The following is a 12,148-nucleotide window of genomic DNA, read 5'->3' as shown; positions in this document are numbered from 1 at the left end:
AGCTCCTCACCCAGCAATACCATGGCAACTAATGTTGCTATGGAAACTGTGGGAGGGGCTGGGAAGGATGGGACTCCCCACAGACAGCCCCCACACAGACACATGGACTTTCCCTGGAGTTCTTCCCTGAGAGGCCTCCCCCTGAGCAGATGGGCCCAGCCAGCCCTGGTGGGCCTCAGGGGTGGAGGTGGCACCCCATCTCTGAGATGTAGGTGTGGGGTGTGAGGAGCCCAGGGCCCAGCTGGGGAGGGCGGTGGGTGGGCAGCAGCCTGGGCCAGCCCACCCCAACCCACTGCCCCCTGGGGCTGCTTAAAGGACAAGTAGCTTCTGGGAAGCAGAGATCATGGCAGGGCTGTGTCTGGGGATTGAGCCCCTCCTCAGACCAAGATCTCCTGGGATGCCCAGGTGGGGAGGTGCCTCATCTCTGCATGGCCCACGTTCTCAAAGTGAAGCCATCACACGGCCTGCATCAGAACTCCCTGAGCAGCTTGCTAAGGCGCACATTCCCAGCCATGCTGGGTTAGACTCTCAGCGGGGAGGTAGGGGAGAGGCAGAATCTGGATTTTAAACATGATCCCCAGGTGATTTTCATGTCCCCTTTCAAGTTTAAGGATCACTGGCTCAGTGGTTAGGAGCCAGTACCAGGCAGAGGCCCTGGGTTCAAATCCTACATCTATCCTTCTCCAGCCTGGTGCCCTTGGCCAGATTGCTTCATTCTCTGGGCCTCAAAGTCCTCAGCTGTAAATGGGCGTTATATTAACTGGGTGTCATATATTAGCATGTGTGGCTGTAGGAGGATTCATGGAGACTTTTCATGGAAAAAGCTGAGCCCATGCCTGGCACATAGCAGGTGCTCCGCCATACTGGCAGGAAGGACCATGGCTCAGGCCGCACTGGCAGGAAGGAGCACAGCTCAGCCGATCCACGGCTCTTTCCTTTCACCTGGACACACTGTCCCACCTCAGCCTCTGTTAAAGGGCCCCCTGGGCACCCCCCACTCCCGGCAGGGATTTGGGCTGACTCCAGCCTCCAGCTCCTGCTTAGGCTGAGGGAGGACAGAACAGGTGCCCAGAGAAAAGTGTCGGGCCCACCAGCCTGGGCGGCTGTGTGCCACGCCCGTGTGGGAGGCAGGGATGGTGGCATGCCAGCTCTCCCTGCTCATTTGGAGCAGATGGTGGTTTCCCAGGGAGGCCTTGCCTGGCCATCTGCAGAGGCACCTTCAAACCTGAAGCACAGGGAAGACGAAATAAACACCACCCAGGACCTCCAAACGCCAACGCTCCCCGTCTGAATTGGCACTGTCACCCTCAGAGGGCTCTGGAGAAACTGCACCAAAGGGCTATAGTGACCGCCACCCCTACTCTAGGACCCCAGATTTGGGGCCAGAGCTTAGGAACCGTGGTTCCCAGGCCCCGCTGACCGCAAATGGCGCCAGGAATTAATGTGCTTGATTCGGCGTGTACCCGGTGGTGGCCACTCTTCTAAGTTCTCCTGTTTCCTGGTCTCTGAGGTCAGACAGGCCCAGCATTGACTGTCAGAGCTGCCACTTAGGAGCTGTGGACAAATGACCATACCTCTCTGAGCCTCAGTTTCCACAATAGTAAAATGGGTTGCTGTGAGGCTTATTTGAGCTGATGCCTGAACAAATGGTGGCTATTACAATAGGATTATAAAAACTGGTGGCTCTTGGAGCATGCTGAGAACACAGGCTGGACTTCCACAACCACAGCGCCCCATGCAGTAGGGATGGAGTGGGAAGGTGGAGGCTGGCCGGAAGAGTTGGGTGGGGGCAGGATATTTCCAGCCAAATCTTGCCCCTGGAGGCGGAAGGCAAGGAGGCTGGGCGGGCTCTGAGGTGCCCTCTGAAGCAGGGAACTGAGGGGGCAAGGGAGGGGCTGGGCCAAGAAATACAGCTGGGAGGAGGTGAGGCTGCCCCAGGCAACAAGTCCCTCTCTGTTCCACTGCCCCAGGAGGCCCTAGGCGGCCCCCGTCACAACTCATGAATTTCAAGCTGAGGTTTGAACACTGCAGGGCAGTTCTGGTCCCGGCTTTCCTTGATGTTTTGATGATCCTGAGAATGGAGACTGGGCTGGGCCCGTTTTCTACCAGATCCCAGCACCCAGCTCGTAAGGGGCTCTCAGAACACCCCTGCTGACCAAGAGAATGATGTGAAGACAAGCTCTTCCAGTTTCCCCACCATCAGCCTCATCGTACAGGGGTGGAAACTGAGGCACAAAGAGGGGAAGAGTCTTGCCCAAGGTCATGGTGCAAGTTGGTGACAAGGGGGCTCCTGACTGAGTCAGTGCTCTGTCCACAGCAAGCATTTTCCCTGCTGGGGACAGATTACCATCTTCCCTTCCTCCTCTTCCTTCCATCCGTCCTGCTTTCTTCTTTCCCTCTCTCCTTCCTTGCTTCCTTCCAAGTGTTGATGACTTTACATTTTCAAAATGGAAATAGATCTCTCTTTTGCTCCTAATTTAAAAAATGAGGCCGGGTATAGCAGCTCACACCTATAATCCCAGCACTTTGGGAGGCTGAGGCAGGAGGATAGCTTGAGGCCAGAAGTTTGAGACCAGCCTGGGCAACATAGCAAGACCTCGTCTCTACAAAAAATTTTTAAATATCAGCCAGGTGTGGTAGTGCACGCCTGTAGTTCCAGCTACTCAGGAGGCTGAGCTGGGAGGATCCCTTGAGCCCAGAAGTTCGAGGCCACAGTGAGATATGATTGCATCACTGCACCCCAGCCTGGGCGACAGAGTGAGACTCTGTCTCTAAAAAAAATAATAATACTAAATAAAATTTTAATAAAAATCATATTTTCTGCATGTGAAAAAAAACTTCAGAAAATACATGAAATATTTAAAAAACAAAAACCAACCATCATCCCAACACCTGTAGAGAACCGTTATGAACATTCTATTATTAATAATAATCATGGCTAACACTGATGGATTGGGGACTGTGAGCCAGGGACTCTGCTCAGAACTTGAAACTGTGCATCAGCGTGAGATTTCTTTTTGGGGTGATAGAAATGTCCTAAAATTAGATTGTGCTGACGGTTGCGCAACTTTAGTATATTTTTGTAAATATACAAAAAATCATTGAATTGTGCACTTAAAATGAGTAAAGTTTATGGCATGTAAATTATACCTCAGTAAAGCCGTGTAAAGAAATCTAAATTCTCTGGACTGATCCTCACATGGCTGTGTGAGTAGAGTATGATCAGCGTCCCCATCTTACAGGTGAAGAAATTGAGGCTTGGAGAAATGAAGTCACAGGCCCCTCGGGTGCCCGCACACCGGGCTCCTGTGCACACTTTGGTAGCTTCTCTGCTCACCTAACAGCGCATCACGGACATTTCCAAAGTTACTCAGTATGGAGCTACGTCTGGATCCGTATTTCTTATCACCAGCAGCTTGATGAGAAAGAACCCCAGCTCCCCAACTAAATTATTTCCCTGCTCTGAGCCTCAGTTTCCCCATCAGTGAAATGGGACACATCCAGCAGCTCCCTCCTAGGGCTGTGGAGGGAATGTCCTGAGATCCTGCCCATCGGTGGCGGCCACTCCCTGAGCACACAGCGTGTGCTGAGGGCTTTGAGTGTGCTACAGCATTGCATCCCCTTGAACTGGGGACTTCGGTCAGAGGTGAGCATGCATTCACCTGCTGGGGCTCTTCTCCCCTTCCCGCCTAGGGGCCTGCTTTCCCTGCATCGAGACCGAGGCATGTGAGCCGGAGTGATAAAAGAATAGCAAGGTAATAAATAGATAAGATGTTAATATTAACCATGGCCGGAGCTGCCGTCTGCCAGGAGCTCTCAGACCAAGGCGACAGGCTTCTTTCTTCCTCGACAGCTCCTCATCCTGGGTGGAAACAGAGGCCGGCCCCATACCGAGGGGCAGGTCGTGGGGGCCATGTGAGGATCAATCCAGAGGATTTCAGATTTCTTAAACAGCTTTACTGAGGTATCATTTTATGGCAAAAAATTTACCCATTTTAAACACACAATTCAATGATTTTTAGTATATTTACAGAATTGTGCAACCATCACCACAATCTAATTTTAGGACATTTCTGTCACCCCAAAAGGCACCAAGGAGGTGTTGGCAGATATGAGACTTGGAGGAAAAACCCAGGGAACGAGGAAGACATGGGCAGGGCGAGGAGCCTTCCAGGTGAGACGGGAGCATATGCAACAGCCCCCCGGGGGGGGGGGGGGCACAGCCCATTTTTTTCCGTGAACTGTAAGACATTCAGATAGACCAGGAGGGACTGGCTGGAGGGGAAGCTGGGCGGGGTAATCAGGCCTCAGGTAATCAGGGCCCAGCTCAGGATCTGGGGCTCGGGTTTGTGGGCAGGGGTCCCAGGAGGGCTTCAAATATAGGAGATTGAAAGGCTATAGAGAGTTCCGTCTGTGCTGTTGGGTGGAGAATGGGTTGGGAGGACAACAACGAGGCTGCCCCCACCGCTGAGACAAAGGTGATGGTGGTCGAGCTAGAGAGATGGGGGCTGGGGGTAGGGGGCAGGGGACAGAAGCCACAGGGTGGGGAACTGAAATGGATGGGGAAGGTGGGGGTGCAGGAGGTCTATCCTGGGGCCTCTGGCCAGGGCACTGGGAAGGGGCCAATTAGCAGAATGTCTTGAACACCTTCCAAGCCCAATATTCCTTTTTTTCCCTATTGCCTGTAGTAATTCCAAATTACTAGAGCTGACTTCTTCAAACAATTCTTGTTTCTTAGCCAGATTTCAGTCCAGGGAGGGGACAAAAGTGCCAGAGTACCCAGGAAGAGTAGAGGAGGAGAAACAGGTTTGTCGGTGGTACGTGCACACATGGGGCCATGGGGAGAGGATAGACAGACACATGGAAAGGTCTGACTTGGAGGCAGGAGACTCATGCCAGCTCCTTTCCTGCCTCGATTTGATTGCTGCGTGACTTCAGGCAGGTCTCCTGCCCTCTCTGTGTCATTTCAGCACCTAAAAACCTGGGATGATAGTCCCTGCTGCTCCTACTAAGGGATTGTTGGTTCCAAGAGGACATTGGTACTGCCCTTAGACCTGGGAAATTGGGGTTGGTGGTCTCTCTCTGAACCTTCTGTGGCCTCACCCTCGCCATGGGGCAAAAGTCCCCAGGGGCCAAGAGAAGGTGCGCAAGCCGTGCTCCCCTTGTAGGCTGCACTCAGGTGCCCCGGAATTCTCTCTCCAGCAGTCCCAAGCCCACAGCCAGGGTCTGCCCGCCAAGAGCGGATTTTACTGCTGGAGGCAGCCCAGGCCTTAGGGTGGTCCTTTCTGGGGCCTCAGATGGAGCTGGGATATGAGGGCTGGGGTGTCCACATGTGAGCCCAGGAGGGATGGAGTGGGAAGAGATGGGGCAGCCTGGGGAGAGGGGCCACCTGTCCCCACACCTCCACATCCTGACACGGAACTCTGAGGAGTCTGAAATTCTAAATTCAAACCCAGCGACCAGGTTTTTGTGAGGATGTGTTTGTCAAGGTAGGAGGGCAGAATGTATTGCATTTAGCAGTTCCTTAGCTTGATTTATAACTGGAATATTCAGACATATGGCACGTGGGCCTCTGTTTCTGCTCTTGCCCCATGCCTGACAGCACTGTGCCCATGAGCGGCTTCCTCCACTCCCGCCCGCCGCCTGCCTGCACCCGCTTCCCTGGGGGCCGACCCTCTGACCCCAGCCAAGGACTGGGAAACTTGATTCTCCTGGCGCCAGGATCAGATGCCGTCTGCCAGGGTCACCTTTCATTCTCAGCTCCTCTGGGCCACCAGGTGGGGTAGGGTTTGGAGAGGATGTCCTCCGGCTGGGGGTGGGCACATTCCTGTGAGTGCAGCCCCCAGGCGTGTGTTCTGCATGTGGTCCGCAGGCAGCATGTGCTTAGCATGTGGCAGGTGCGTGCTCTGAGCAAGGAGAGGCAGAGCAGAGCGTGGCCGTTAGCAGCTCTCTTGGGGGAGGGTGGAGGTGGCTGTCGAGGGTCCCTAACAGGCCCATCAAGCCCCACCTCCCTGAGCTTCCTACTCTCACCTCCGGCCTCTGCTCCTCACTTGGCCACGCTGTCCTTCGCCTGGGTTCTCAAGCCCACTGGGTTCCTTCACCTTGGGCCTTTGCTCAGGCTGGGCCCTGCACTGGGAGTGGTCCACGGTTTTGCTTGACCAAGCCCTAGTCTTGCTCAGATTCAGCCTTAAATGCCACCTCCTCAGAGGACTTTCTTTGATCCCCCCAGATGACTCCCATCCCCTCAATAACAGACTCCTCATACTCTTTTTCAAAACACACAACAAACAAGCTCTTTGTGGACTTAACGTCTGTCTGCCCCTGTCAGCTGTGAGCCTCCCCAAGCAGGGATGGGTCTGGCTTGTTCACAGCTATGTCTCCAAGACCTGGCACACTGCAAATGCCAAGGAAATGTCAGTTCCCTCTGTCCCCTCCAGGGCAGCAACCCTCTACTTAGGATGTCTAAGTTATTCCCTAATATTCTTTGCCTCAGTCTTCAAATCTGAGAAATGGGACCACTGTGATGAATTCCAAGGTGTTCGGAGGACGAGACAGAGCTTAACAGTGGGGAGTGGGCTGTCTCCATGGGAAGGCCTAGGTCTGACAAAGAGAGGGGCTCTCAGAGGCCAAGACCAGCACCAAGCGCATACTGGGATGAGGATGTGGAGGAGGGGCAAGGGGATGGGTGGGAGGCAGTGAGCCTCAGTAGAGGGCAGGCACAGCCATGGGGACACCTAAAGCCCTGCCTCTCAGGTGGCCCCATGGGCTCTGGGCAGAGGCTCACTTACCAGGCCCCTCCTCCACCCTGGATGGAGAAGATCCCCTCCCCACCGTCACCGTCACCCAGCCTGCACCATCCCAAAGGGCTTGCCGGCCTATGCCCAGGCAGGAACAGAACTGGCCCATCCTCTACGCCAGGCCTAGCCCCAGCGGTTCGTGGCCATTATTTCACCATTAGCCATAATCTCACGGGGGAGGCGCTATTATTATCCCCATTTTACAGATGAGGAAATAGCAGCTGGGTAGGCTTAGGAAACATGCCCAGGGTTTCTCAGCTTGTCAGAGGCAGAGCTGAGCTTCAGACTCAGCAGGTCTGACTCCAGAGCCTGAGCCTCGGCCCCCTGGTACTTTCCCACTGGCCGTGGCCTCCCCAGGGGCCAAAGGGCAGGGAGGGTGGGTACTGCCCATTTGTCAACCCACTTGGCACCAGAGTGAGTGAGGATGGGGGGCTGGAGCCGCAAAGCCTGTTCCAGGACACCCTGCTCTTGGCTCTGGATGAGTGTTGGGGGGAGGGCATGTGTAATAGGGGGCAAAGGGGAGCTGGAGGGACAGCAAGGAGATCCCTTTGGCCTTGGGCGTCAGGCATCTGTTCATGAAATGCTGCAATGTGCTGGGTCCACGAACACTCCTCCGTCTACACTTACCCCAACATGATCTCATCTACTCTTAGGGGTTTAAATCTCATCTCTACACCAACTTTGGAAGGCAGGCTTCCAAATTTATGTTCCAGCCTGCCTTCCTTCTGAGCTCTCGACTTACATCACCAAACTGCCACCTGACATCTCTGCTTAGGAGTCTAGTGGGCATCTCAGGCTCAGTATGCTCAGAACCAAATCCTGGTCTTCCCCCGTGCCCCCGATCTGCTCCTCCTGAAGCATCAACGCCCACCCGGGAGCACAGGTCAAAGACCTGGAAGTCATCCTTGATTCCTCTTTCTCACCTTCTACATCCATCCTCCAGTGGGACCTTCCTCCACAGCATATCCCAAACCCCACCGTTACCATCCTCCTCGCCCTGGCCAGGCCCCGCTGCCGCCTGCCCACTGCAGCAGCTTGCCCCCGGTCTCCTGCCTTCTCCCTTGTCCCCTCCCCGAGTCATACCCTTGACAGAATCAGCTCAAGTCATTCCACTACTTAAAAGCTTCCAACAATAATGAAAATAAACCGAGACTCCTCACCTGTCATGGTCTAAGGGCCTTGCAGATCTAGCCCTTGCCTATCTCTCTGATCCCATCTTCCCCTTGCTTGCCAAACACCAGCCACAGTGGCTCCCTTCTGTTCTCTAAACACACCAAATTCTTTCCTGACCCAAGGCCTTTGCATTTGCTGTTCCCTTGGCTTGGAATTCCCCTCCCCAGCTAGTCACACCACTTCTCATCCCTCAGGTCTCATCTCAGGTGCCACCTCCTCCTACAGACCTTCTCTGACCTCCCCATGGAAAGCGCCCCTGTGCCCTCCCACACTGACCACACTCTCCAGTTCTTTCTGAGTTCCTCCTTCTGGAATGCGGGGCCTGTGTCTTTTCCACCACAGAATCCACCACAGACACTGCGGACCCTCCATGAATGTTTGCTAAATGACTGAATGGATTGGCCTTAGTTTTCCCTTCTGTAAAAGCGGGGAGGGGTGAAGAAGTAGCATAGACCCACACAAGTCCTAGCAGGGTCTTGGGCAGTGGCTGGGCAGCTCCGCTGCGGAGCAGACAGCAATGTTCTCCTGGTGCCCGCGAGCCCAGGCCGGCCTGGAGCAGCCTCTCCTTCCTCTGCACTTTCCACCTCTTCCCCGTGGGGGTTTGGCTCCTGGGAAGCCACAGGAGGCAAAGTGCTATTACCATGCCCACGGGTCTGGGGACCCAGCCCTAGGTGGAGAGGTTGGGAGCCCATGAGGGAGCAGACAGGGCCGGCTGGCGGGGGGGCCTTACCGAGCCTCAGTTTCCCTGTCCTCACTAGCTTTTGGGGGATCACTAATGCTTTCCCGCCCATGCCTCCACATCAAGCTAAGCCCTCCTCCTCTGCCCTGGGCCTGCATCTCAACACCCTGCACATCCTCCTGCAGGGACCACAGCCAAGGGCATTGGGGTACGGAGGGCAGCAAGAGGCCTCTTGGGACGGAGTCCACACCTTGCTCTGCCACTCAAGAAGCAAACAGTTGCTGAAACCTGCTGTGGCTGTGGCTGGCCTGCTCCAAGAGGACAGGGGCTGGGCACCCATAGGTTCCCAAGCCTAACTACTCCCTCACACGTGTTTACACAGGGCTCATACAGCCCTGAACTACTGGAGCCACAGCCACCCTCTCAGGAAGGCAGGACAGCAGCTGTCGGCATTCCCATCCCACAGATGGGGAAAATGGAGGCCCACACACCTGCATGTCCCCATGCTCAGTGCAAGGCCTGACTCTCAGAGGATGTGCAGGGCTGAGATTAGGAACCTGGGCTCTGGAGTCTAGCAGATGCTTCCCTTCCTCAGTGTGTGACCTTGGGCAAGGCATCCAACCTCTAGGGTCTCAGTGTCCTCATCTGCAGGATGGCATCATGGTCCTTGCCTCCTGGGGGGGGGCGGTGAGCCCGAGTAGGACTCGGCAGGCTGTAGGGCACGTGGGAGGGGCTCAGTAGACAAGAGCTAAGGTTGCCACTTGTTCCCCTCCACACTTCCTGCCCAGAGCACACGGCCTGGCACAGGGCAGGAGTTCAGCAAATGTTCAAAGGATGAGAGGTAGGAATATAGTTTGTATACTGTAAAGCGCTGGGTGTCCCTGACTGCTGCGCCTTGGGGAACGGACCCATCTGTGTGCCCCTTGCCTGTGTCTCTGCAGTTTGGGGGTCACAGGATCGGAAGGGGGTTCTGCAAGGAGGCTTTGGAGAGACAGATGCCTCCCCCTCTGCTGACCAGATGGGCGCAGCCGCCCCCATGGTAGCTTTCCCACATCCTCCACACACAGTGCTTCTGCAGTCAGCTTCTCTCCCTGTCACCTCTAGGGCTGGCACAGGGCTTCCCAGACATTTGAGGGGCAGGAACAACCATCCAGTCCAACTATCCATATTAAAGATGGGGACACTGAGGCTCAGAAGTCAAGTGACTTGCCTAAGGTTTCACAGCGGAACATGGCTTGGCCAGAACTGCTGTCCCTCTGTGGGGAGGGGCCCCTGCCTCCCTCTCCCAGTCACCTGCCAGTCACCTCCTTGGCCATGAAGGTCATTGGAAGAAAGCAAGGCTTACTGAAGAAGATGAGGGAGGGAGATGATGGAGGGGGAGGTCGGTGTCAACTCTCCCATCTCCTCCCTCAGTCTGCCCAGCCCCCTATCCCACCTCCAGCACCCCGAGAGCGCATCCTCTCTCTCCTCAGCACCAGAAAAGCCATTTCTGCCTCTCCTTTGGTGGGGGGTGATGCCGGGGGGTCACGACCCTGCCTGCCCCCCTAAACCCAGGACCTTTTGTCTTTGTGGCTTCTCTGCACTCTGCCACCTGGCCCTTTCAGCGCCTTGTGGGATCAGAGGCGGGAGGGGGATTAGGTTCTGCAAATGGCTCCCCCCCTCCCCGCCATCCTGCTTCCCTGTCTTAGTCATCTCTGCCCTCCGCCGCCTTCTCCCTCCAGCACAATCCCTCTGCCAGGCCACGGGGAGAACGACGTTGACAGGCGCCCCCCACCCAGGGCCGCGGCCAAGCGAGGGGCCAGAGGCTCAGGAAAGGATCAGAAGTGGTTTCTCCTCCCCCCTTCCCTTCCTCATCCTGCAGCCCGCGCCTCCCCCACTGCGCCGCGCTGCGCACGGATGGCGGCGGGAGCCGCAGAGGTGTGTGTGTGCGGGGGGAGGCTGTGCCTGGTCCTCGGTGCGCACGGGGCTGTCCTCTTTAGGGGCTGGGGGTGGGCGGTTGTCCCCGGCCGCAGCCCAGAAGTTCCTAGCGGGCAGGGGACTGTCCTCTGTAGAGCCTGGAGTGGGGGGCGCTGCCCCCGGTGTTGCCGCTCCAAGGGACTCGGGAGCCGCAGGGCGGCGCTGAGTAATGCGCGCTCCTTCAGTGCCCATACTGGGCGGGGGGCAACCCTTTGCCAGGGTCTCCCTACGGAGCGCAGCCTTCCCTAAAGGATGGGGCGGAGGAGGGGGCGTGATTCCGTGGCCGGCGGCTTGACGACTAGCCGGGGGCGCTACTGCCCCCGAGGGGCTCTAGAGGCGGGGGCAGGGCCGCCTCCCTCCGGCTGGGGAGGGAAGACGCGCCGCGCGCTGGTGCAGCGCCCGGGGCTGCGAGGTCGTTGCGCCGTCGGGGCCACGGGCGGGGGCCCTCGGCACCCGGAGGCTGGGGGTCCGCGCTCAGGTGCGCGCCGCTCCTACCTGCCTACGAAATTCTCGAGCACCGAGCTCTTGCCGGCGCTCTGGCCGCCCACCACGGCGATCTGCGGCAGGTCGAGGTCCGCGTTCTGGCCGATGGCAGAGAAGGCGTCCTGCAGCCGGTTGACCAGCGGGATGAGATCCTCCATGCCGCGGTTGCCCATGGCTGCGGCGGGCCTCGCGGGCTGCGATCCGGCCGCCGCTCCCGCTCCGGGTTCGGGCTACGCCGCTGCAGCCTCGCTCCGCGACTGCCTGCGCCTCGGGTCCCCCGCCCCTCGGGGAGCGGAGCGGAGCGCTGCGCCGGGCCACCACTAGAGGGCTCCCGCGGCTCTGCAGCCTGCTGCCGTGCGCAGGCGCCGCCCGGGGCATTATGGGTGTTGTAGTTTTCTCTTGCGCCTTTCGGGGCGCTTTTAGCAGTGTCTGGGGTGCACGGATGCTGCGCAGAAGATACCATTTCTGGCAATTGGCCCTAGGAGCAGGCCTCTTGGTAAGAGTCATGGCTGCCTCGTTCCATCTTATATGTGGGGAAACTGAGGCCTAGAGAAAAGATTGGCCTCCTTCGTGGTCAGAACCTCCTGACCCAGAGTTCCACTTGACCTTTCCTGCCTTCTTCTCTAGGTTCTGACACTAATCTCCAGCATGGCCCTTCTCGCCTTTGGGCCTCAGTTCCCTTGTTTCTAGAAGGAGAAAGGTGGAACATTAATTCAACAAATATTTACGGAGCACCTCCTATACACCAGGCCCTGTCCTAGGTACTGGAGAGACAGCCATGAACAAGACAGCCAAGGTCTCTACCCTAAAGATCTTGCATAAAGGTGGCCAGGCGGAGGCAGTCAATGAACAAACAGATAAATGAAATAGTAAAAACGAAAATAGTTTATAAGAGCAATGGAGGAAATAAACAGGGAGTGTGAAGAGAGAGGTACCTGTGTGAATGTGAAAAGGTCACTTTAGGCTGGGAGGAGTCAGGAGGTTCTCTGAGGAAGTGACATTTGAGAAGAGACCTAAATGATGAGAAGGAGCCACAGGCAGAGCAGGGGAACAGCATGCG

General features: G+C 56.6%; 1 protein-coding gene across 8 annotated transcripts in view; it reads right to left on the bottom strand.

The window, feature by feature from the left end:
- DNM1 (dynamin 1) overlaps positions 1-11,347 on the bottom strand; it is a 43,320-nt gene extending 31,973 nt beyond the window's left edge. For 4 of the 8 annotated variants that reach the window (XM_069476847.1, XM_069476842.1, XM_069476848.1 and 1 more), the window contains exon 1: positions 11,101-11,347. In XM_069476847.1, the coding sequence (XP_069332948.1) occupies positions 11,101-11,261 (161 nt within the window). In that variant the 5' untranslated portion in view covers positions 11,262-11,347. The remainder of the gene's footprint in view (positions 1-11,100) is intronic. The other 4 variants (XM_069476845.1, XM_069476850.1, XM_069476846.1 and 1 more) reach the window with 1 other exon arrangement.
- Between the last annotated feature and the right edge of the window lie 801 nt (positions 11,348-12,148).

The sequence above is a fragment of the Eulemur rufifrons genome, chromosome 7, assembly GCF_041146395.1.
Source record: "Eulemur rufifrons isolate Redbay chromosome 7, OSU_ERuf_1, whole genome shotgun sequence".
Taxonomy (NCBI): domain Eukaryota; kingdom Metazoa; phylum Chordata; class Mammalia; order Primates; family Lemuridae; genus Eulemur; species Eulemur rufifrons.
This window is presented reverse-complemented; position numbering and strand designations above follow the sequence as displayed.